We start from the raw sequence: 24310 nt of genomic DNA, 5'->3' as shown, positions 1-24310 counted from the left end.
TGCCAGAACAAAGTGTGTGTGTGTCTGTGTGTGTGTGCTGGCTGGGTGACTGTACTGAAGGGGTGCAGGCCTGCTTAATACCAGACAGGGGAAACGTTGTAGGTGGTAGAGGAGTTAGACATGCACGCCCCTCCTGTGTTACAACCCCAGCAATTTTGGTGTGTGCACTTGTGTGTGTGTGTGTGTGTGTGTGTGTGTGTGTGTGTGTCTTTGCGATGAAGGAAGGCTTTATGGATATTTGCAAGGAATTAATAATTTGGAAAGTGGAGACGTGGAGTACATGTGGAGGGCAATGTTCGAAGAGTGGGGTACCGGTGAGCAATTGCAGATGAGGTGGTCCACACATGCACACACACGCATGCACACTGACACACACATACACTGACCCTGCAGATTAGACAATTAGGTCACCAAACACTCTCATTAGCCAGGGGGATAGCAGTGTGGGTGGTGGGAGAAGAACAGGGGAGTAGGAGTAGAGGAGGAAGAGAGGGGGAACTGATGGAAAATGGGGTTGTTTCACAGCTCATTGGAGATGCTCTCGCTGGCCTGCAGTGTCTGCTGTTTCCCTCATGGCTTCCAGATGCTACCATGCACTGCACTGACACAATCAGGCTGTGACTTCTTCCATTAAGCAGCACAGCAGCACTGAGCGCACAACTATTGCAGCCACCATTTGGATATGGTCTGTCATTTGTCAGCAGTGCTCCTATACCTGCATTGTGGTTATTAGTGAAATGCGTAGGTGGCCAGTGTTTCATTCACTGCTGGATGAGAAGATGAGTGCAATGTGTATAAGACGGAGACTCACAAGGACAGGAGGTTGGGTAGGTCCCAAGGAGCATCATCAGGAAGTCTCTCCAGCTGGTTGTTCTGTAGCATCCTACAAGGCACACACACATTACACAGCTATATGTATCATGTCTATACTTCATGAAGTTTTCGTACTGGATGTGTGTGCACATGCGAGAGCGAGAGTGCAACGGGCAGGACAAAAATTTCATAGTGAGGGAAATCTGACACAAGAAGGAAAGGGCCAGTGAAAGCTTGAAGAGAAGCAGAGAATGAAGGGTAGAGCAAAAGAGAAAGAGCCTCCCTGGGTGGGCTGCTGATGTCATTCTCAAAAGATTGGAGCAAAAATGGGGAGGAAGTGGGAAGCAAACAATAGACCTCTCTCTTTACTCACCCTCCCTTGCTTTTTCTATCTATCTCACACTATTTCTTCAGTTTTATTGTGACAAGTCCACTTAAACAGGCTCATAAAGCCTCCGGTGTGTCACATAGACCCAGGGGGTCAATGTGCCACGGTAGTCTGTCTCTGTGAATGCTTCGTGTCTTGTGTGATAGGAATCGTATATCGTATTTCCACTGTTGAGAAATGCTTCTTTTTTTCCTCCCCCGCCAGTATGATATGAAGTATAATATGAAGTATAATTAAAACATTTCCTTGCGAATGTGTTTATTTATTTAGCTGTAAATGAAGGATGGAGCATAGCGCATGTAATAGCATAGTTTTCACATTTATTTATATAACTTTTCTGTTTTTATACATTTTCCTGTTTCAAAGAATTTCCCAATGGGGAGGATTCCTGTTCAACCTCTGCGAGTGTGGTGTGCCTGTGAGAGTCAGCAGGGATCTTGTGGTTAACCTAGACAAGGTCAGCAGTATTTTCATGTCTAACACAGGGAGACCTTCACCGTTATGTTAAGAAATTAAATGGATAGTTCAGTTACCGTGAGGTCAAAGAGATCCTCCAAAGTTTTCCTTTTGCGTTGTAGTGTCGAGTGTATATGACACAGTGTATTTCCCACTATCGTTCATTGCGGTTGGCTCGTTCTGTTTCGGTGAGTTTCACGGCACAAGGTGAAAGAAGATCAACTGGTGTGCCTGGTAATTCTCTAGATTCCCTCAAATTACAAACCACAAGTTTGCTAGCTGAGTTTATATTCTGTGGAACTGCCGCTCTGACTTTTCTCAGCCAAGGTCCAAAAGGAGTTGAGGGGGTTGGCAAAGCTCATGAAAATCTCCTTAAAATCCTTGTCCTGCGCTAACTAGAAATATGGCTGCAACTCATTAGATCCTGCGCTCACAAGTCAAAAGGTGCTCTGAGTTTTGTGGCTGCTTTGCACTTTTTTTATGATTTAATACTTTGCAGCAGCTCTAACAGTTGGTGGCCATGAACACAGTTTGAGAAGTGTGGTGTTAAGAGAACAGCTTTGAATGGAGTCCTTGGTCAATTATTTGTCACTTTCTGTAATCTCAGTGGGTGGTGTGACTGGGAGGTCCCTGCAATACACCTGTAAGGGTATGTGTGTGTGTGTGTGTGTGTGTGTGTGTGTGTGTGTGTGTGTGTGTGTGTGTGTGTGTGTGTGTGTGTGTGTGTGTGTGTGTGTCCTCGCAAGTGAAACAGTGCTTGTTTAGAAATAAAGGTGCTGCAAGCAGTGCATGTCTCCCCCAATCTCATAAAATTTAACTGCAGTTAATGATGCATGGCTTGTGTGTTTCATTCAAGGTAGGGCAAGTTCCCTTTCAAAGGATAGAGTGGGATAAACCCACAGTGGCGGTTTAGGCATGGGGATTAAACCAGGGCTGTGGTATAGGTGAGAGGGTGGAGGAAGTTACTTACAGAACTTTCAGGTTGTGTAGACCTTGGAAGGCGAGGCCTGAGATATACCTCAGCTGATTCCCTGAGATACGCCTAAAAGAGAAACAAGCAAAATTATAAAAGTGAAAAATCGAAATACAATCATAGACACAAAAAAAGTTACAAGTCTCAAGAGAAGAGCTTTCTTTACGTTCATTTACGTATTTTATTCGATACTTTTTGGATGAGGCTGTGATGTGACTTCATCCCAGACTGCTTTGGGGTTATTGTTGGGGCAGTATGCAAATAAGAATTTTCTATTCCCTTCAGTGTGGTTGCTATTGGCCCGAGGCACACCCTGAAACCTTAACCAATTCTGGGAGCGCCGATGAGTGAGTAAAGACTGAATTGAATGAGACTGGGTCAACAAGTGCACCGCATAAGTATATGTGTGGATGTGAGTGTGTTTATGTGCGTGTTTGTATAGTAAGGTGTATACTATATGTGTGCGCACAAACACATGTGTGCAGCGAGACATTGCGTGCGCTAATTTCCATGTCCTTGAGGGTAAATCGGCCTATTCTAAAGGGGCCTCGAGGACAGCGGGGAGAGAAACCACACGCATTCACACAAGCAATCCAATCAGTTTGTTTATCAAACACAGCACCTAATGGTCATTTGTGAGTGTGTGTATAAGATGTCCAAATAAATAACATTCAGTCCAGCAGAATAACTCTCAAGGTCACAAGCTGGAAGCGCAGTTTAAACACAGATTTGGGCTTCACAACTCAAGACCACCCACTTTTATTAAACACACACACAAGACGTTATATGTTACTCATTGGAGCCCTCCTCCACCTCACACAATTGCTCTACAGGTGATGTTTGCCTGACATTTCAGCTTAATGCTAAGCAGCCTGCTTCTGGAAAAGCTGTACCAACAGTGCCAGGATGCTAAATTACTGATAGAGTGTGCTGTCTGCCTTCCCAAGCCACTAGCATCCAGATGGTAAATGGTCGAAGGCTCCCGTCAAACTCCCTCTGACATCTGACGCTCATGTCAACATGTCTGTGTTGTATTACTGTGCAGTGGCAAACCACACAGCTCCACCCACGCCTGCCAAATCTCACACTCGGCTCAGTTTATAACTTTTACAGATCTCGTATTTATCAACAGAAACACACACATCGGCTCGCTAGAACACAAAGCGAGCCGATCACTATCCAAGCTATTGTGGTGCCATTTAGTCAAACCACAGTCAAAACTTATTCACATAGACATAAACAGTGCCGTATGAAATCTCAATATAGATTTCCCAAAAATGACAGACGTATGACAGACAGTTATTTCTTTGAGCATTCAACTCAATGACACTCCCAATATTTATCCGTAATTTCAAGAAAAACTGGTTCAGTTTCCCCTTGATTGAATTTTAATGTCTCTCCAGGGACAATAAATACCATTCTGAGTTTCCGCAGATGCACAATCTGGTCAACAGGGATATTTTTAGGTCGATTTCCAGAGATGCATTTAAGTTTCTGAAATAAAAACGCCTTCAGTGCCTTGTTTTGGCTAGTCTTTAATATATAGTATACTTATTTATATATGTATGCATTGAAAGGCTTTGATGCAGCAGCAAGAGAAATAAGTGATTTTTCAATGTGGACGATGACGGATGCCAGCGATTCTACATTTTAGAAAACAAACACTGTAGTTAGGGTATTTTGTGCACGTCCCACTGCCAGTGCAGCCATTCTCTATTCAACTGTAGCCAACACAGCAATAAAGCAGAATCGTGTTTTTCTTGCCGACGTCATTTATCAAATGAATAATTACGTCGATGGCGAGGATGGATGCTGAAAAGGGAAAGAAATGCTCAGACGTTCCTGATAGACATCAGCAGAACATCGGCAGTAGCCGCTGACCAACTGTTTCCATTAAATCAGAGTGTGTATTTATGTGTGTGTAAATGATCGTACGTTTGAGTGAATGTTCCACACTTTGCCTCCTAGTCGTTCCACATCAATCTCCGTCTAATGAAAGGCGCCTTGCTCATGTCAAACCGCGGCTCCAACTGTTTCTTCTTTCGTTCTTTTAATTTGATTTGAGGATTGTTACAATTGCTCTTGGCCTCTGTGCTGCACAGATAAAAATTCCACCTCAACTATAAAATGATTCATAGGTAACATAGCAGAAGCCAGTGTAGCCGGCGCAGTGGAGACGGGTGTTGCTGGTAACAGAGGTGAGACCACCCTCCTATTTGGGCCGATCAGAGAGGGATTCGCTGAAGCACATCCACCGCTGATTGTTCTATGTATCATCTCGTTCTATTGCCTCAAAATAATAAACAAGACGACAGATTAAAGACCTCGGGAACAAAGACGGCATCATATTTTGGCACACTATCTCGGGTAGTGATAGTCATAGTGGTAGCAGGACCAGGGTAGGTGATAGGAGTTGATGATGAAAGGGGAGACAGAGGAGATAAACGGGTCTTATCAGCGAGAGGGCGAATTGTGCGTGGGTGTTTTATGTAAGTGCTTAGTACGCGCATGTTTTACAACCTTGGCCCGTCAAAAGAAATGTGAGCACATGACCTTTGACTTGACATCGAGGTCAACCACTTAACCTGCCATTAACCTCTGAAATTGAGGGAGTAAAATGCAGACACGTGGAGCGTCAGCCTTTGAATGTGGTTGTTTGTGGGCAGCACATGAACCATTCTGGCAACACTAAGAGGAAAAGTTTGAATTGGTCTATATTAGATAGTCTTGGCTGGGTGCTGCACCTGGAACATCAAGCCAGCCAACGCTTTGACCTCTTAACCCTCCCCCATGTCATATTCCCGGCCTATCAGCAGACAATCTTATCGCCAAGAGAAAGACAAGCAGGGCATCGTTGGCCTCCACTCACCACCTCTCTACTCTTGCATTTGGATTTCATATCTCACATGTGATAGTTGGAGTCAGAGGGCTGCGATATGACTGGATCCAATCAAGAGTGTCAGAAGATAAGACGAGCATATTCCGTGCACATTAAGTTAAGATGTAGGCCAAAAGAGGCAAAGTCACCAATGATGGGAAGTCAGATTATTCCACCTGTCAGGCCACTTGAAGTGGTGTCAGATCACCTCTATAATTACGAGGTGTTAGATAGCTGCAGATAATGATAAGGTGAGTAGGAGACACGACGCAAGTGGCTGATTATGAAGTTAAAGGCAAAAGCAGAGTGAAATATGAGATCAGGAGCTACAAACAGGGATGGACTTTGATAATGATGATGGGCTGGAAGCGGTGGTTTTCAGAAAGAAACATCTTCGAGGGCAGTCTCACTCCAAGCCGTCCTCTGGTAGCTCCAAGTTACCGCTTCATGAGAAAATGGCTTTTTTAGAGCAAAACTTTTAAAAAAGAGGGCGTGTCTTTGATATGACGGCCAGATAAGAAACCAGTTTAGGAGTCTGTATCCAAGCATGGGCATCGCTGCCCTCTCATTAATCCACAGACACGCAGTCGCCTCTCTTCAAGCTTCGTCTGACTGACAGTTGTGTGCATGTTTTTGTGTTTAAATTAAGACCCAAATTCACTGATCAAAGTGCTGAATGAAGGCTTAATAAGAGGGATCTGAGATCAATAGAAATAAGGACTTACAGGCAGGGAAAGGGCTGGAGGGAGGGATGGTTGTGCTCACATCTTATTATCAATATTAATGGTGCAGTGAATCAAAGGAAGGTTTAGCCCAGTAAGATTAGCTACCTTTGTGAGTTAATTTGATCACCTCGTTTTAGGTTCAAAGGGATTAGCTGTTATTCACTTTGAAGCTACAGAGGTGAGAACTGAGCAAAGAGATAAGAGGTGGGATGACACAGTTTGTGTCCAAATAGAGATAATCTGTACCCTCACCTTCCTGTAGCGTAGCACAGGATAAATGTTGAAACTCTTGCCATCAGCAAATTTGTTTTAGTTTGTGAAAATGTGACGTGAGAGCAGAAAAAATGTCAAAGGCAGAGACTACACGGCCTGCAGTGAAGTGAAGATGGGGGGGACTGTGAAAATGAATTCAGTGGGAGGGAGACGGAGTAAGGGAGGGCGGGCGGCGAAGCAGAGCCCAACATCAAACAATTTATCACTCTGCCAGTCACAACACGCCTGCCCCTTGCCTCTCCCTGCTACCAAACAGTTCTCGAGACCCACATCAAAAGCTGTCTCTCTCAAACCAATCATGTTTGTGTTGAGAGCGTTGATTTGTTTTTCTGAGCTTTCTAAGTGTAGCACAACCTGTTATCGCTTTGTCTCTTTAAACCATTTCAGGCAGAGATGAATATTTTTAAAAAGCGCTTTTCCTGCCCTTGAAATGTCACGATCGTCTCAGAACATCTCCTGAAATGGTCACAGGGCTGGAAAAAAAATTGGCTTCAGGGAAGGAACATACTCCTTGGAAGAATTACAAAGCAACAAAAAGTCTCCATAAAGTGTCAGAACTTGATAGCTATGCAGACGAAGCAAGATCAATGGGCCTGTAAAACACTGGGATGGTTGTTCCTGGACAAACACTACAGATGGAGCTGTGTCCAAGGCCCCGCTTCAACCCCCACCCCTGCCATTTCCCCCCACCCGATGCAGGCAAATGTCAGCTTCAGTGCTCAGCACCACCCTGAACTGCGTGGTTTTCGTTATTACGCCAACAGCAATATCTGACCTGTAACGTTTTACAACCGCAAAAGTTCAGATCAGCAATGCAATAAGCTGCAATAAATCAAAGTGGTCGATTCGATATTCCGGCTTTTAAAGTGTCACATAATTTCCCTTCGTTCTGCTCTTCGGACACAGTTGGACGGCAACTCAAAGGAAATGTAGCGACCGCCCGGCTAACCTTGTTGCTTTCATCATCGTTAGCTCATGCCTCACAGGCTGCAGCTGCGCAAATTAGCAAAGAAAACAGCAGACTGTCCAAACACCCGATGAAGACACACACATGCGCACACACAAAGTTTGCAGGATTCAGAGGTGAAATAATCACGTGAACGCTGACATACAAGCATAAGCCCCCTCGAACTCAAACACACTACACTCTTACGCACATTCACGCCCTGAGGGCAAGTCTGTAGGCAGCTTTTGTCAAACGGAGACGGAATTCTGCTGGGTGGTTGGAGTAGTCAGATCCGATATCGGCGAGGTTGACTGAGAACGTGTTCAAAAAAGTTTTGCAAACTTGCTGCGCCTTGTATTCTTTTAACAGCCCTGTGAGACTGAAACCAATACTACTTCTTTTTTACCTTGAAAGCGCCGGCCAGATTTCCTCTGTAGCATATGCTATGGTAGTCGAAAACATTTAGACTTCTTATAGTCTAACATATTGTTTGTTTAGTTTCATTTGATCAAATAAAGCTGTATTTATTACCAGCCAAGAGACGTATGTGAAAGATATTCCAATGAATCCATACTTAATTCTATTTGCATTATTTGTTGTCCCAGGGCTATCCTAAAAGTCTCCCATCGTGTGTGTTTATCTTGGCGAGGACACTTGTCTACGAGCGAACTGTTTCTGCTGATCTGTCCAGCTGAACCGAATTCAAGGAGGGCAAGAAAGCAGAGGCTTGGATGCCGAGCACAGAACCTGCGCTTTAAAGACCATATATTTGATCTCTGAGTGAATATCAGGTTCGCCTCAGCTCTCCCTTTTGTGCAGCCATCCCAGGATATACTAGCATATTGCTTCAGGCACTTTCTTGGTAGGGGAGATCAGAGGCGGGCCAGAATCATCAACCTCATCTCTGGCGTCTGTGGGTATCAGCGGTTCAAGGAATTACTGGTTCTCGTCATGCACGAGTTGTGACAGTGCAGGTTCATTAAGTGAGCGTGAGTTGAATGATTGTGCACTCACAGTTCTGATAGCAGGTGCAGTCGGTGGAAGGCCCTGGGCTGGATCTCGCTGATGTTGTTCATGCTCAGATCCCTAGAGAGAGAGAGAAACGGGGAAAATCAAAGAGTCAGTCAATGCGTGCCTTTTTAATGTTCTTTGAAAACGCTCAGAGACGTAAAATTATAAATGTTTCGGATGCCTTTTTCATATGGAAATCCATCCTCGCGAGCAGGGAGTAGTACACAGAGAGAGGTTACAGGGTTAGGTAGAGAGGTTGGAGAACTGAAGGGAGGAGAGGGAGATGCAGAGGAGAATTTTCCCCAATGAATCATTGTTGGGCAGCTGTAATTTCCTCCTCGTCCCAGTGACTCTTTCTCTTTTCCAGATGTCTCACTCTGCTTTCTCTCAGATCTGACCCCTCGGTCCCCCCTTCCTATCTATCTCGTTCTCCTTCCCGTTCTCAGTCTCTTGGCTTCTTTCTTCTTCCTCAGGTTTCTCCTGAGACCACCTCCTTCCCCCTTTGTTCATTGCTTTAACACAGGCACACTCCATTTCTTTGATTCTTTGACACACACTCTGACGTGAGAGGGTGTGTTGAGGGGTGAGTGTTGACGCAGCTGCGTTGTGGTGAAAGAGGGAGAGGTGAAGGATGCTCAGACTCGTGCGTGCACACACACACACACATTAAACACACACACTTTTTCACATCTTTTTTTAACACTCGGGGACAGCCTATGTGTCAGCCTCTGGTAGAAAACATATATAACCTTTTAACTCGGTCATGTAAGGTCATCTCTTTGATTAGCACGGGGAAAGCAAGAAGGTTTTACATCACCTCTGCTTTGCTTTCACAGCCCTTGGGGTCTTGCATGAGCCTTCAGGAGTGAGACTTGAATTTGCGTGTCTCTGTGTGTGTATGACACTAACATTGCTCATAAAGCCAGACCACCAGGCTAGCGAGTGTAAACTCTGTTCTCAGAAGCCCTTTGCAGTTGGGAGTTTTGACACACTGCCTGTTTGTTTGTCAAGTCAGCCAAGCTGACAGGGGGCTGGACAGATCTGTCCTCAGGCGTGATCTATATCCAACTTCAGGGAGATATGGAAAAAAACTGTGCTTGGTTCAAAAAATGTGGGTATTTGAGTAGCCTGTCATAATTAGCAGACGAGTCAAATTCAGTATAACAAAAATCTGGTACACCGTCAAGGATAACACACAGCATAAGCTCCATGTGTCACGTGTAATGAGGGGGTGTGTTCTTACCAAGCGATGAGCTTGCAACGTTAGCAGGGTGCCATGAAACAGGTCAGATCATTGCAGAGCCTTTTCTACAGCATCTGCTGACAATTAATATTTTCCTAAGAAAGTATAATAAAGGCACGAATGTAAACTCTTGGGGGGTCTGACAGCAGAGAGAGGTGTTCAAGGTGTTATTCAAGGACCTTCCAGTGTGACATTCTGTAGGGATTTCGATATTTTGGTTTCACTGTTGCATTGATGTTACTGGCCTACTCTTAGTAGTTACTTGTCTTTCATGCTTATAAAATAATGAGCAAGGCCTGTGTTGTTGTTTTACTGCTTGTTTGGTATGCTTGGTAATGCATACTGACAGCTCAAAGTAATAGCCTAAGGTAGCACTCGGCCTATAAAGGAGGATAAGAAGGAGACTTCAAGCTAAAGTAAATAATGCGGGTATGAAAACATTCAATAATGGTTTGTCAAATGTTTACAGAGGAATGTGATATTTATTCATGTTTGTGTAATCTAAACTGTGTTTGCTTATAATGAAAACCGGGCACCTGTAAATACAAGGCTAGTCCAAGGCTGCATACCTCCAGCAAGAGTGAGAATTTCCCCCATCACGGATCCAGAACTATATCACAAATATGTATATATATGACACACTATGTCACTATGTTTCCAGATTTTTTCTTATCTATTTGTAAAGATGGATATAAAGATGAACTCTTGTTTCTTAGTAGTATATTATCCTTCCAAACATGTCCTGGATCCAGATTTAGACTTCAGATCAACTCCAAAAGTTGATCATTACGAGCTGAGCCAAATGCAAATCCGTCCGTAACATTTTGAGTAATCCTGTTGATAAACAGACTGACAAACTAAACCCGTCACATAACCTCCGTGGTAGGAGGGACGGGGTAAATATGGTGCCATTTCATGTTTATTGGATCACTTATTCAATCTTCAATTTTTATTAAAAAAGTCAGAATAACAAATAACAGACTAAAGAAATGAGCAAACAAATTACTGCATACAGTAAACACAGTGTGTGAGTGCCAGTGAGGTTTTAATATAACACAGGTTGTCTGTAATCCAGTCCTGGGCTCCTTGATCACAGTGTTATCAGTAGACCAAGACAGATCATACCAACTGTGATGATGAGCGAGATGATGGTCTTACAAATCTTGTGGCTTAGAGTAGCTGTGCTCTTCCTTAGGGATCAACCAACTTTCAATCACTGATTTAGCTATAAGTCATATAAACAGTTCTTGAAAAGTGAACTGGAAGAAGGTTTGTGAAAAGGTTAGTAATCCTAAACCCGACAGCAAACCCACCCAAAAAAATACAAACCAAGAAAAGAAGGGTTAGAGAATAGTTTAGTCAAAGCTTAGGTGTAAGAGTCATTAAAATGTTGCAGAGAAGGAGTTCTAAATATCCACTACGCAAAAAAACTTCAAAGATGTTGAAAATGAAGGAATTTTGCACCGACAGGCTGACCGTTGTGCAAAAGACATGCAAGAATAAACGCAAGACAACTTTTGCTCCCTCACTCAAACTTTTCAGTCATGTTCATTTCCCTTCATGAACATATGCTTTTGTTAGTCTTGTGTTTTTGTTTGTGCGTGGCTGCTGCGCAAAGAAGGGGACTCAGAGTTGAGATACGCCACTAAAAGAGTGACTGAGAATCTGAGTGATAAGGAGAAGTGAGAGATCCATACCTCAGAGACATGGCATATAGGTGATGTTTAGCTTGACACAATAAAAGATCGTTTCCACTGGTCTACAGCTAAACTGTTGATCGTTTTGTCAAGTTCATTTTCCTATCAGTGTTTTCCAAATATGCCAAATTTCAATGTCAGACTTTAGCTTTTCAGGGTATTTCAGAAAAGCCAACAGTTTCCATCTTTGGCACAGTATCTGCTCAATAATTCTGAAATAAATACAACTATAATACATTACTGCTTGATTAGAGTCTGAGGTCAATATAAGTGACAACAAAGTTGCCATGGAGATGACGCAGCAAGCAAGCAGTAACGCAGTAATCAAGACTGGGTGACATCACGTATGACACAGGAAGCGCAGGGGAGGGGGCGCGTGAACAAGACACGTGCACACTTTAATCCGATTCATCTTCCGGGCGCTAATTTTCTGCAGAGGGAGAATATTTATTGGGACACTGTGGAGGGATTGTTAAAGGGGAGCAACACGCAGACACGCAGACATACACACCCAGCTTCTGGGGATGCGCCCACAGATGGAGACAACTCTCCGTTATCTGGTCCTGATTAAAGAAGCCATAAACAAACGTTGTGTGAAGTCCATAACAGCGGCCTCGCTCAGACAGAATAAACACACAGCAACGGAGAGAGAAAATGTTTAAAAATAAAGACACACACACCGGTGAGTCATGGGGAAAAGGTTGAATGCAGCTCGGCTCGCCTGCGCTCTCCAACAAGCTCGTTTGGGAAGCCGGAGAAAGAGCGAGAGAGAGACGTTTCTGCAGTGCAGGCCAAGGCCTCCGCTGACAACTTGACGTATCGTTGGAAGGCACTGTGCTATGGCTTGTTTTTAAAATCAAATAACAGCTGTGGCTTTTTTAAACCATGATAATTATGATTGATGACTACCACATGTGCATTGTGTCGGCTGGCGCTGTGACGTGCAGATATTTTCAGCGCAAGTAAACGGCCGCAAAAGTAATGAGAAAGACAGCGCTCAGAAGATTTTGCAGGCTGTGGGAGTTTCACAATTAGAACTGTCCCCGTTTTACTGGCATCTCTAATGTGTGTGTGTGCGTGTGTGTGCTCTGTGAAAGAGAGGGAGAAGTCTGTGTATCAGTATCTATGTGCGCAGGACAATATTATTTCCATTTATAGGTGGCTGCGGTGTGTGTGGTGAGATGTCTGTCGCTCATTTTCACACCCCTATTGTTTCCCATTCAGCCTGCACATGTGGTGGGTGCAGGCCCTGGTTGCACTTTCACCACATCATACATGGACTCTGCTGGGACCTGGAAAGGGATTGCTGTGAGTGTGTGTGTGTGTGTTGGGGGGGATAGCGTGGAGGTTTCTTTTCTTCATTTTTCATGTGAGTATTCAGCAGGGAAACGTTCTGCCCTATCTTGGCCATCACGGCGTCAGAGAAACAGCCTGATATTGCTCGCAGGAAAACACATCTTTCAGCTGACAGAGGCGCACAGGCCATTGCCTTTCCTTAGAACTCCTGTTGCTGACTGACGAACTAAAGATTCCTCAGCGGCGCTGGGACGCATGCAGGAAAGCGGACGCGCGGAGACGCGCGCTCATCCGGCGCTCATCCGCAAACACACCCATAACATTTCTTTTTATCTCCTTTTTCTCTGACAAAGCCTGTGAGCTCTTCCTGTCTTCCCCCGGGGTGGGAACGGAACAGACGTGGATCTTCATGTGCACAGATGTGTGCATTTTTGCGTGTTTAAGCACGGTAACGTGTGGAACTGAGAAGGGTAAAGAAACGGATACATTTTCCATTTCTATTTCTCCATCGTTCCGCAGTTTGCAGACACACAATGTTCTCCGACTGATGTGTGTACGTGTAGGCTCGTCTGTGTGTGACTGTAAGGGAGGAGGAATTGGCATCGGAAGAAAGGTAAAGCACTATCTGACTGCTTTGTGCAGTGATTGATAGAGTAACCATGGCAAGTCGCATGTCTTAAGGGAGGAACGGAAGCATGAAGAAGCAGGGGTACATTTCCATTCATCGGCCGTGGCCTTTTCAGTCCCTCCCTCACTCTCTCTTTCTCTCTTATGCTGCTCTATCCCTCACACTCGCTCTTTCTCTCCCCATCGCTGTTTCAGATTTCAACTCGAGCATGAGGTTACACTGTCCTGTAGCTAGAATAATGTGATTTATCATATTTCCACTTCCCCGTCAACAGAACTACTGAAGTATGTTATCGGCTCTGTGATCAAAGGCGGCGTGTGTGGGGGGGTGTGAATGTGCCCCTAGCCCCACTGTAACCAATTTCAAACTGGATGCATTTCTGACAAAAAGCTGGTGATTTAGCGCAGCAAAACAACTCGCCACATCATATGAAAATGCCGTTGTTTATTTTTAGGAACATAGACACCCACGCTACAGCCACAGGCACTCACACATACTCCAGGTGTGGGTTTTTTGTTGTTGCTGTTTTTGTGAGGAGGGTGATGGACCACCCTGGTGACTGAATATACCCTGAGATCAGGGCAGATATGATCAGTAGTCAGGTGCCTGTTTCTGGAAACATTGCTAAAATGTGTCAGTGAGAGAAAGAGAGCGTAAGCAGGGGGGTGATATGATATGATGCATTTCACATTGAGGCCATAGCTCCCCCCGCCCCAACCTCAAACAAAAAAAAGAAAGGGAAACCTGTATGAAAAGACTTGTGGTATGCTGCTGCTACTAAACCTTACAATTGCATACAAAATATTGAGAGATCTTTCACCTCCCAAAAAATCAGTTTAATCAGAGCCACACCATCATTATTTGTGCTTTCATCTCTTCCCGTTTGAATCATTGTAACAGTCTTTTTACTTGTTACAACAAAGCAGCTTTGGATCGCCTTCAGGCTGCAGCAACAGAAGATCGCATATCACTCCAGTTTTGCCTTCTCTTCAATGGTTGCCAGGAAATTTTAGGTTTCACTTTAAAATGTATTTTTAACTTTTATGACCCTACATGGTAAAGTTCCCCAGGATATCGCTGACCTGCTGAAACCTCATTCTTCTTCCTGAGCTCTTGGTTCTTCAGGTCAGAGGTCGCTACTGGTCCCATGTGCTCAGTTCAAAACTCATGGGGATCAGGTTATTCAGGCAGTGGCACCAAGGTTGTGTAAATCTCTTTGCACTTTACAGAGTCCACCGACTCTTAAAAAGCGGCTGAAGTCAAGCTTTTAATTAGTTTCTTGTTTTACGTTGTATTTGATTGTTTTACGTTGTTTTCATATAGTTTTGCCTCTTGTTTTATTGTGAAGCACTTTGTGATTTTTATCTGTGAACCGTGCTTTATAAATACATTTTACCAACTTACACTCTGTGGTGTTTGTTTCGCTCTCGCTTCCTTTTCTAGTCTGTCTCTCTTTCTTTTTTGCCTCCCTGCCAATCCCAATCTCCCTCGCTCAGGTGGAAGTTCTTAGCAAACAAACAGCCAATAATGGCAGTAAGCGCTGCACCTTTGAAGGTGGCTTATATGTGAGGAACATTAGAGTAACAGAACCTTAGTGGAAATCAACAACCTAGAGTTCTGCCCTGAGGGCAGGAGTTGTGCATTAGGGCTGCTTGAGCCACACCTTGGCTGTCTTTCACAGCGATTAGAACTGTAATGTCTTCAGTTAGATTCAGTCTGATCCTCTCCGCTTAGTTCTTTGAAACAGTTAAGGCACGATGAAAGAGGATCTTTTATTCCACACAATGCAACTGGTAGTCAGTGCTTGGGCGCCGCCTTAAAGAGGGTCTAAATAGTTGTGTGCATTAGTGTGTGAGTGTGTGTGCATGTGTGTATTGTATGCAAGGGTGAGGTCTAAGTGTGTTTGCTTTTTTTCTGTCTGAATAGACTGACTGCTTTGGCATTCAGTTTCTCTCCCGGTCACACATGAGGTTGCACACACACACACACACACACACACACACACACACACACACACACACACACACACCCAAGAGTCAGGAAGGAGGGCACAATGCTGTCCTCCCCTCCTCCTTTCTCTAAAGATGTGTTTTTTCTCCCTCTCTCCCAGACTTCCTGGGAGGGGTACACTGCCCTTTGTGTCCGAAGGCACTCTCTTTTTATCTTTCCCTCTCTTATTCTCTCATTCACGGGGGACAAAGAGCAAGAGGGCGAGGAGAAGTTTTTCACCTGGATGAGGAGGGCCATGGGGAGGACTCTGCAACAAAAGTGCAGAGAAACAGAGAAGGAGGGATGAAGAGAAAAGAGGAGATAATGAAACAGAAAAGGGAGATGCTTCAGTGTGTTGTGCTCTTTTCTGCTTGCTGCGGTTAAGAGGAGAATGACAGGCGGATGTCTGGGTGGAGAGAGTAGCTGTTTAGTCTGAGGCCATGTCATGGGAAACATACTCGTGCCCTCTGGGACTTCATTCAACCCCTGGTATACTGCACACGCACATAAACACGTGCGCATACACACTTCATGTGCGCTGCCTGCCCTCACACACACACACACCCTGTCATGAGATTGGGGGCGGGGGGGGGGGGGGGGGGGGGGGGTGTAAGGTCAAGCACTTCAGTAATGGAACAGGAAGTGTTGGAACAGTCGGCGCTACACAACATACAACTGCCTCCAACATGTGGACAGGAATGACAGGCAGCTGTTGTGTAGGCCAAAGCTTTGGAAGGCAGGAAGGCATTCACAGCCCCCCCCCCCCCCCCCCCACTCCACTAATGTGTTGTTTTGACATGTATATTTTGTCTAGTTTTCATGCGTGTTTGTCACATGATGTACTTTTTTTAATCAAAGCTATGAGTTTTTGCAGCATTAAAAGTTAATAGCATGCCAATGAACTCTTTAAAAAATAGTAAACGTGTGGAAAAGGGTAGCAAATTTTATCGCTTCCTGAATGGGTATCTCTTACAGAGGTGTCCTCCCCCCCTTCTGCATTCTGATTCAAGGCAGATTCGCAGCAGTGGACACAACAGTAAATGAAACCCGATGAGTATTAGTGTCAGGCTCTATTATGACTTCATTTGGTTGAATGGCAGAAACAGGAGGACACTGGATCTAGTTAGAAGGCTGCTCAAATCCACTGCTGGCCCAAAAAGCGCTCACAGATCCACGATCAGGTCATCTGCTCCATATATTAAAGAGTACCCACGGATAACATCTAGAACTCAACTTAGATCAGCGCGTGATGAAATCTTACCCCACACTGCTGAAGACATGTGGCTGCTGTTGGTTTAAAGAGATTTAGTTTGGCGTCTTGCCATTCATGTAAAAAGTCCAGATTTCCTCTTTTGCTCCTTCTCAGATATGTAATCGAGACTTGAGTAAGCCTGACAGAATTCCCCCCTCCCCTCTTCACAGCAGATGGAAAATTCACCTGTGAAGTCCAGGCTTAGGAAGAATAATGATGTAGTCTTACCAATAATTATGCAATCCTGCTGAGCTCACTGCTGTTTCTGCATTCAGATCAGTCAAACTAACCCTCAAATATTAGACGTCCTGAGAAAAGATTTCGTCGTTCTTTATCCCCCCCCATCATTAATCTCTCAAACTTCTGTTTTCTACATCCCTGCTTTAATTTCTTGTACATTCTTGTGCAATATCCCCCTTTGGCTATGCTACTGTATTTGTGTTTGTGAGCGTCTGTGTGCGCACATTTACATGTGTCTGTAAAAGCTGCTTTGTTCCCTTTAGTTAATACTCCAGTCTACCATTCAACCTTATCCCAACTAGCACTGTAGTGACATCTCTGCTCTGTGAGATTCTTTGATGCATTAACCATCATTAAGTGAGTATGTGCGTGTGCGCCACTATTGCTGCCTGTGTGTTTCCTTGTGTGCAATGCCCACATAGCAGAATTGTTATGGCCCCGATCTGGCCCACACAATGTGCTTACACATGGCCCACATACCGCAAAGAATGACGGCTCTTTGGTGGCACAGATCTGGTTTGCTAGAGATGGCTCACACATGGGCCAGTTGCAAACACACTGGTGGTCCTGTGCTGGCCCACATATGGGCCACCTCTGGCCAACCTGATCTGGGCCACCAAAGGGCCGTCATTCTTTACGGTATGTGGGCCATGTGTAAGTTGTGTGCAGCCACGGACCAGTTTCAAGCACACTGCTGGCCCTGTGCTGGCCCTAGATGTCAGCTTAATCAAGCCATGTAATAACATGTGCCGGAACATAATAGTGCCAAAGTAACATGACGAAACTGTTCAGATTGTGAATGGACTGATTCTTATATAGCGCTTTTCTTCTCTCCCGGATTACTCAAAGTGCTCTATCCAACATGCCACATTCACCCAATCACACACTTTCTCTACACCAAGTGCTTCCTAACTACATTCATACACAGACTGGCAAACTGGAGGAGCCAGGGATCGAACCACTAACCTTCCAATCAATAGGTGACCTGCTCTACCTCCTGAGCTACAGCCACCCGCTGGTAATGATGAGTAAACCGTCACTAGGTTTTGGATAAAGTGTGCACTCACAAACATGTCAAATCTGCATTTGAAACGTTGGCTACCATAGCAGTATAGTATCACAACATGGCATTTGGGTCTTCTAACTAAAATAGGAAAATAAAAACATAAATACTGCCATCATTGCCAGACCTGGCCCACATCTGGTTGACATACACCCTGCCATGACACCAGTCTGTCAGCAGTGCTAGCTTGATGCCAGATCCAGGGAAGATCTGTTTTCTATGGGCCCAGGCCACATACACCAAACCACAATTGGGCCAGATGTGGCATGCCATCACATAAATAGTGGTGTCATTGCCAGGCCTGGCACACATCTGGTTGACATACACTCTGCCATTACACCGGTCAGTCAGAAGCGCCAGCTTGATGCCAGATCCGGGCCAGTCCTGTTTTCTATGGGCCTAGGCCACATAACCCAAACCACAATCGGGCCAGATGTGGTATGCCATTGCATGAACAGTGGCATCATTGCCAGGCCTGGCCCATATCTGGTTGACATACGTCTTATCATGCCAGAAGTCAACCAGCAGTGCTGGCTTGATACCAGATCCGGGCCAGACCTGCTTACTATGTGGGTGGAGGGTCTTGTGAGTATGTGCAAGTGTGTGTGTGTGTGTGTATGTGTGTGTGTGTTGTTTGAAAGGGCATTAAGTATCATTAGCTCTTACTAGTCATCACCTGCACACTGCCAGCCCCACATGAGCCACTTTGCTCTGCAGGTCTGGCCAACGATCACAAAGATAGGCAGACAGACTTTGAGAGATATGTCATGCACACTCTGCTGTCATCACTCATGTAAACATTCTCCCCCATGTCTCACACAGGATCTATTATTTTAGTTTCCTATTAAATAAAAAAACAAAGTTACAAACTTTTTTTATGGGGGTTTAAAATTTAAAAAAGAAAACTGTAAAAAATAAAATTAAATCCAACTTTCTGCACAATCCATCTGAGCATTTTTTACTCTAGGACATAATCAGGTTATCTTAGATGTTTTAATCAGAAAAACACAGTTTTTGCTTCTTCAAATAGCCATTACATTTGTAGTTTGTGATAGGCTCATCTAAAAAGTGGGCCTTTCCTGAGCTGTTGTAACTGCATCTTCTTGCAGAAGTATAAAATCCTGTTTGAAATTCTTGTATTTTTAGGCAATAAACAGTTTCAAAATGTCTCATCAAATGCACATATGCCACATTAAGACACATAGATCCACATATGCATGGACATGCACTTGGACAGTTGGTGACATTCGGCGTGCCCCGTCCCAGGACAGGACAATGCCTTCTCTGTAGTGGAAAAGAGAGGGCTAGTGCACTTGCACAGTTTCATGCACATACAGTACAGACAGACGCTCATGCAAACACACACACACACACACACACTTACACACACACACACACACGTGCACTTGCACAGTTTCATGCACATACAGTACAGACAGACGCTCACGCAAACACACACACACACACACACACACACACACACACACACACACACACACACACACGTGCACATGCACACAAACAAATATTCCCATGGATTCCCTGAGCTGGAAAGAATAGGAATCTGGGCCATGCAGCCAATCTGAATTCTCTCAGTCAGAAGCAGGCCTTCACCCCACGACCGCACATCACAGGGAGAACATTCCTAGCGCCCCGTGTCATACTTGCGTCACACTGCCATCACACGAAAAACACAGATTTACATATTCAGTCAGTGGGCCAACAAGGGCCAAACAGTTTAATTCAGTCCCCATAAGCCCATCATGTGCAGGCTCTTGTACACATAAACTACAAAAACCACTTTGCTTTTCTGCTCTCTGCCTCCTCCACCCTAGTTCCCTTCAAGATCTTGTGTCATGATTGCTTTCTACTTTTTTCTAAAGGACAGGATGTGGAGCGGTAGAGTACACTATGGCCTCTGTGTCTTCTTTGGTTGCTGTTCCTGAGGGAATTACCATTGTTTCCATTGTTTTTCTGTACCTGCCTACCTACCGTCTGTCCCTGAGCAGCGTTTAAAAGCCTCCCAGGTCGTTCTCAGGAAACCACAAACCAGTGCAGTTCCTTCACCCTTCTGGCATAAATATCACTTAGCAATCGGAAGTGGCTTTTTTCAGCCAGTGTTCGTTGCATGAGCTCCAGGGAATCTACTGTAGGAGAGCGCTGAGTTAACACTTTGAGGGTTTGAGTTGAGGAGAGGACAAAGGAGTTAATGAAGGATGAAGAGCATGAAAAGAAGGAAACTATGGTGCAGTTGATTTCTTCCTCTGTACAACTCTCTGATCACCATTGACAGCTGTTTGGCTTGTAGTCTAAACAGCTCCTCCCCAACTGACATGCACATTAACACCTTGAAGAAAAACAATGAAGTGACACCATCTGAGTACACACCCTGTGCCGTTCTTATTCCGCCGCCCGAAGGTGTAGCCATTGCTAGGTTTTTTCAATCAATCACTGCACAGGGATCACACATTTGCACTGCGTGAGCAGACCGACACCTGTTCTGTAGATGAATAGGCGAGGTGGGGGGGGGCAGGAGAATGGCCTAAATGAGGTAGGAGGGGAGTGTAGTTGAGGCAGGGTGCTACCGTAGATGTCTGGAGCCAGGACACTGATGCTGGCGCTGATATCTTCTCTGTGAGGACCCTCCACGCTTTGTACACACACTTGAGCACACACACACACTCACACACACTTGAGCACACACACACACTCACACACACTCGAGCACACACTCAAGCACGCACACACACTGTTCTCTTTTTTCTTCTATGCACTTATTTCTGCTCTCTGTCAAATACATTTTCTGTTTTCTCTCTGTTTCTTGCAGACATGATGTTTACAGTGTGAGCTCCGGTCACTCACGATAGGAATCATTCCATCAACATAATGGCTAAATGACACGCACACGACTGCTACTGCCACGGTCACCACACAGGGCAGGATGTTGTCCCCTGCATGCGTATATATAGAATGTGTCTGTGTGATTTTTATTTATTTATCTTTTTGCCCCTGCTAAAGCAGAGTGTTCAAAGCTGTCCAATGCACATTTATTTCTGTGGCACCAATTGGTTCCCTTTTAATCATATTTTTATCTCTCCATTATTCTTAGATTCTTGCTTCACCTCCACTGGCTAGAAAAAAATCCCCTTTGCAATCTGGGTGGTCTTCACACACAAACTCACACACACACACACACACACAAACGCGTGTGCACATGCAGGCGTGCTCACACACTCCTCAGTTTTCCTCTGTCTGGTAATGCGCTAGCTGTGGTTTCCTGGCCCCAGCCAAAACACTGTTAGAAGTTCACCGCACTTACCGCTACCACTAGGCATCACCTAAATGCTTCTCAACTCCGGTCCAACCCCAGACCCAAATACACTCTTTTCCACTTACGCTCACACTGTTCAAGTAAGTGGAAGACGTGTAAACATGCGCACCTGACAACCGTAGAAACAGAGAGTATAGAAATATTACCGGATATCATATTAAACAGATAACGAGGGCATTAAAAAACATTGCTTTAACTATGTATAAGTCTATAGGTGGAAAGCCAACTAATTCACTTGCTCCTAACTAAGATTTGTGGTAGTCACACTACTAACCATCCTTTATGGCGTTTGACTTGTTTGCTGCTACACTTTAAACCACACAGGTCTCCAAACTACCGTACACGGTGTTCTCGCACTCAACACACATCCACACACACTCACAGAGACAAGCACCCCGGGGCACTGCCTTTCCTTCCTAATGCGATATCAAAGAGAAGGTCTTTCAAATGATCTCACATGACAGCTCATTTCAAGCATTGCCCACGGAAACAATTATTGCCATAAATCTCTACCCACTCCGCTGCTAGCAGCTCCAAGCACCTTTGCCTCCCAGTGGCGACATTCTCTTGCAGAGTCAACCTGTAGTCGCCTCGGTGTTATGATTCAGAAAAAGAGAGAAAAATTTCCCTGATTACGACTTAATTATGTTTATGCCTATATGCAGTGGGGTCGTCCAAGTGTGCAAATAAACACTTGAAAATCGAGTGAATCATGCATCGCCTGGTTTCTCCTCTCAAGTCGCTAGCATGTGCATTTCGGCTCACTTTGAAGAGCTCTCCGATGACATGGCCGAATGATGTCATATACTTTCACAGAGTTGTGTGGATGTGGTTTATAATGTGGACTGTTCCCAAGCAAATCCCTGTGACCTCCACAGCCTACAGTATGTGCTTGGAGGCTAATCCAGAGTACACGTCGCAGCGGGGCGTGCTGGACAGTTCTGCAGATCCTGATGGGGATTGGACCGGCTCGCCGCTGTTGTAACCTTTTATGCTCGAGGATGAAATGAGAAACTCCAGCCTGCTGTGCTGGCTGCAGTTGTTTTCATGCAGTGTCTGAGTTTGGGAGAAGCTTGTTGTTTTGTTTGTGTTTGAAGAAGGAAACATTTCGTGTGCACTCTCCTGATTCGTTGTGGCATCTCTCCTGCCGTCCCACATTCCATCTTCTCTCTCCTCTACAACTAATGTGTTGACTGTGTGTGGGCGTGTGCGGTTGGTCACTGAGTTTATTTATCTTATTCTAAATCAGCCCTCAAACTCACTAATTGGTGCAGTTCCACCGTTAGGGAACGAGGGGAAATGAACAATTAAGCTTGTGTTTGTAGGAAATGATGTGTGTTTGTGTGTAGATCTGTATGTTTGTGTGTGGCTTGGGCGCAGCACTTAAGATGAGCGCAGATCTCCACTGAGGGAGTCTCATGTCATCATTGTTTTTGCTCTAGAGGAGGACTGAGGGGCTCAACGCGCTCCCTTTAAGATCAAGCCTGCCTTGGGTGTGTACGTGTGCTGACTTAGCTGTGTGACATGCAAGCATTGTTAGGCCAAAAGCCTGATGTTCTCATAGGTAGAGCGATTCCTGGACGCAGTAAGAGACCATATTTCACCACCATAAATGTGTTTTAACTTTCAAAAGAGCACAGTGAGATTTGGCCATCACAGGCTCCCATGACAGCACAAGAGGCGAGCATCATTCAAGCGGAGTTCTTTTATGCACCTCTCTTAAAGTCGTTTGCTACATAAACTCTTGATCTTTCTCCCCTCCTCCCGAATTCTGCTCCTCTGCTCTCGAAATACTTGCAGAGCCCCTAGTGAGAGCTTCTCTATCACGCCCTGTTTCCTGGATTTGACTTCTATGACTTTAGTATCAGTTATCACAAAGTGTCTGTAATCTGTCCTCTGAGGTCTTACGCAGTAAAGCAGTTAAAGATCTGGCTTTAAGCCACGACAGGGTGGTGTATGAAACTATCTTTTACATAATATTATGTCTAGAGCTTCTTATTACCCTTAAAGTGGCTGGAATTACATTTTTCATTGTATTTACAGCATCTGCCGTGCGCTCTAGCCAACGTATACGAATGAAATGAAAAAATGCTACTGTTCTTCGGTGTTTGGAAATGAAGTGTCACAAAGGAGTTATTTCATCAAGATATTTGTTTGAAAAAACATAATTAAATGAGCCTTTCCTGCACATCTTTCTGCTCTTTTCTTTGCCACTGTGCTTTTATTGCAACACAGTGTGACACAGAGTAGCGGCAAAGCTGAATGCTCAGCCTTTTACACGTTTGGACATCTGTGTTCAAACCCTTCTTGATTCACGCGCACACAAAAACATGCTTGTGTCAAGTGCTTGCAGCTCACACACATGCATGTGTACGCACAAACACAAAAGGCGCAGCATACACGTGTGCACACAAACACACAGTCTCTCTCGTGGCATGCCTCCAGTTGGAGCTCAGAAACCTGACACTGAAAGTGGTCCAGTTATTTTGCCATAGTGGCCAGCACACACGCTCTCTCGCTCCCGTGCATACACATGTTCCCGCCTGTCCATTTTTATCTGCATGTGGGCTTTGCCAGTGCTTCACATCCAGCCAGCTGTTGCCCACTGCTCTATTTTTACAAAATGATGGAATACCAGCCACATCTCGGCAGCATTAATTCATTTTTCAAACAACACTGAAACAAATGGGTACCAGACCGAGGTGAGTGAGAGGAGGATTGAAGATCAAGGTTAGGACTCAAAACACGAGGAAGATGATTAGTGAGGTAAAGGAAACACAGGGTGAAAAACTTAATAAAACAACCAGAGAGTCCTTTGTTGTTCCAACAGTGATGTGTTACTCACAGGTATGTGGTCAGCGGGCTGAGGTTGGCTGGCACAGATGATAGTCCCATCTCTGAGCAGTCAACCATGATAAAGATCCCATCTTCTTCACAGTGGCACGGAGATGGGCACATTGTTGCCGCTGTACCCTGTCTGTCCTGGATCCGTCCGTACCCCCACGCTCCGGGGGCGGACCCCCAGACTCCTCCGGCCACACAGAGAAACAGAAGCACAAGAGGCATGTCTGGCTGACCACCTGTCTGCATCTGCACCTGTGGAGTTTC

The 24310-nt window shown here is 44.9% G+C and overlaps 1 protein-coding gene across 1 annotated transcript in view; it reads right to left on the bottom strand.

Moving 5' to 3' along the window:
* The window catches only part of lgr6 (leucine-rich repeat containing G protein-coupled receptor 6), a 38610-nt gene that overhangs the window by 13935 nt on the left and 365 nt on the right, over positions 1 to 24310 (bottom strand). Inside the window, exons 1-4 of the mRNA XM_026153382.2 lie at positions 24048 to 24310; positions 8467 to 8538; positions 2628 to 2699; positions 812 to 883 (exon numbers count right to left, since the gene is read on the bottom strand). The exon at positions 24048 to 24310 is cut by the window's right edge and continues 365 nt beyond it. Of these exons, the coding sequence (XP_026009167.2) occupies positions 812 to 883; positions 2628 to 2699; positions 8467 to 8538; positions 24048 to 24292 (461 nt within the window). The 5' untranslated portion in view covers positions 24293 to 24310. The remainder of the gene's footprint in view (positions 1 to 811; positions 884 to 2627; positions 2700 to 8466; positions 8539 to 24047) is intronic.

Source organism: Astatotilapia calliptera, chromosome 20 (genome assembly GCF_964374335.1).
Source record: "Astatotilapia calliptera chromosome 20, fAstCal68.1, whole genome shotgun sequence".
Classification (NCBI taxonomy): domain Eukaryota; kingdom Metazoa; phylum Chordata; class Actinopteri; order Cichliformes; family Cichlidae; genus Astatotilapia; species Astatotilapia calliptera.
The sequence above is the reverse complement of the archived record's forward strand: the minus strand, read 5'-3'. Positions and strand labels throughout refer to the sequence as shown.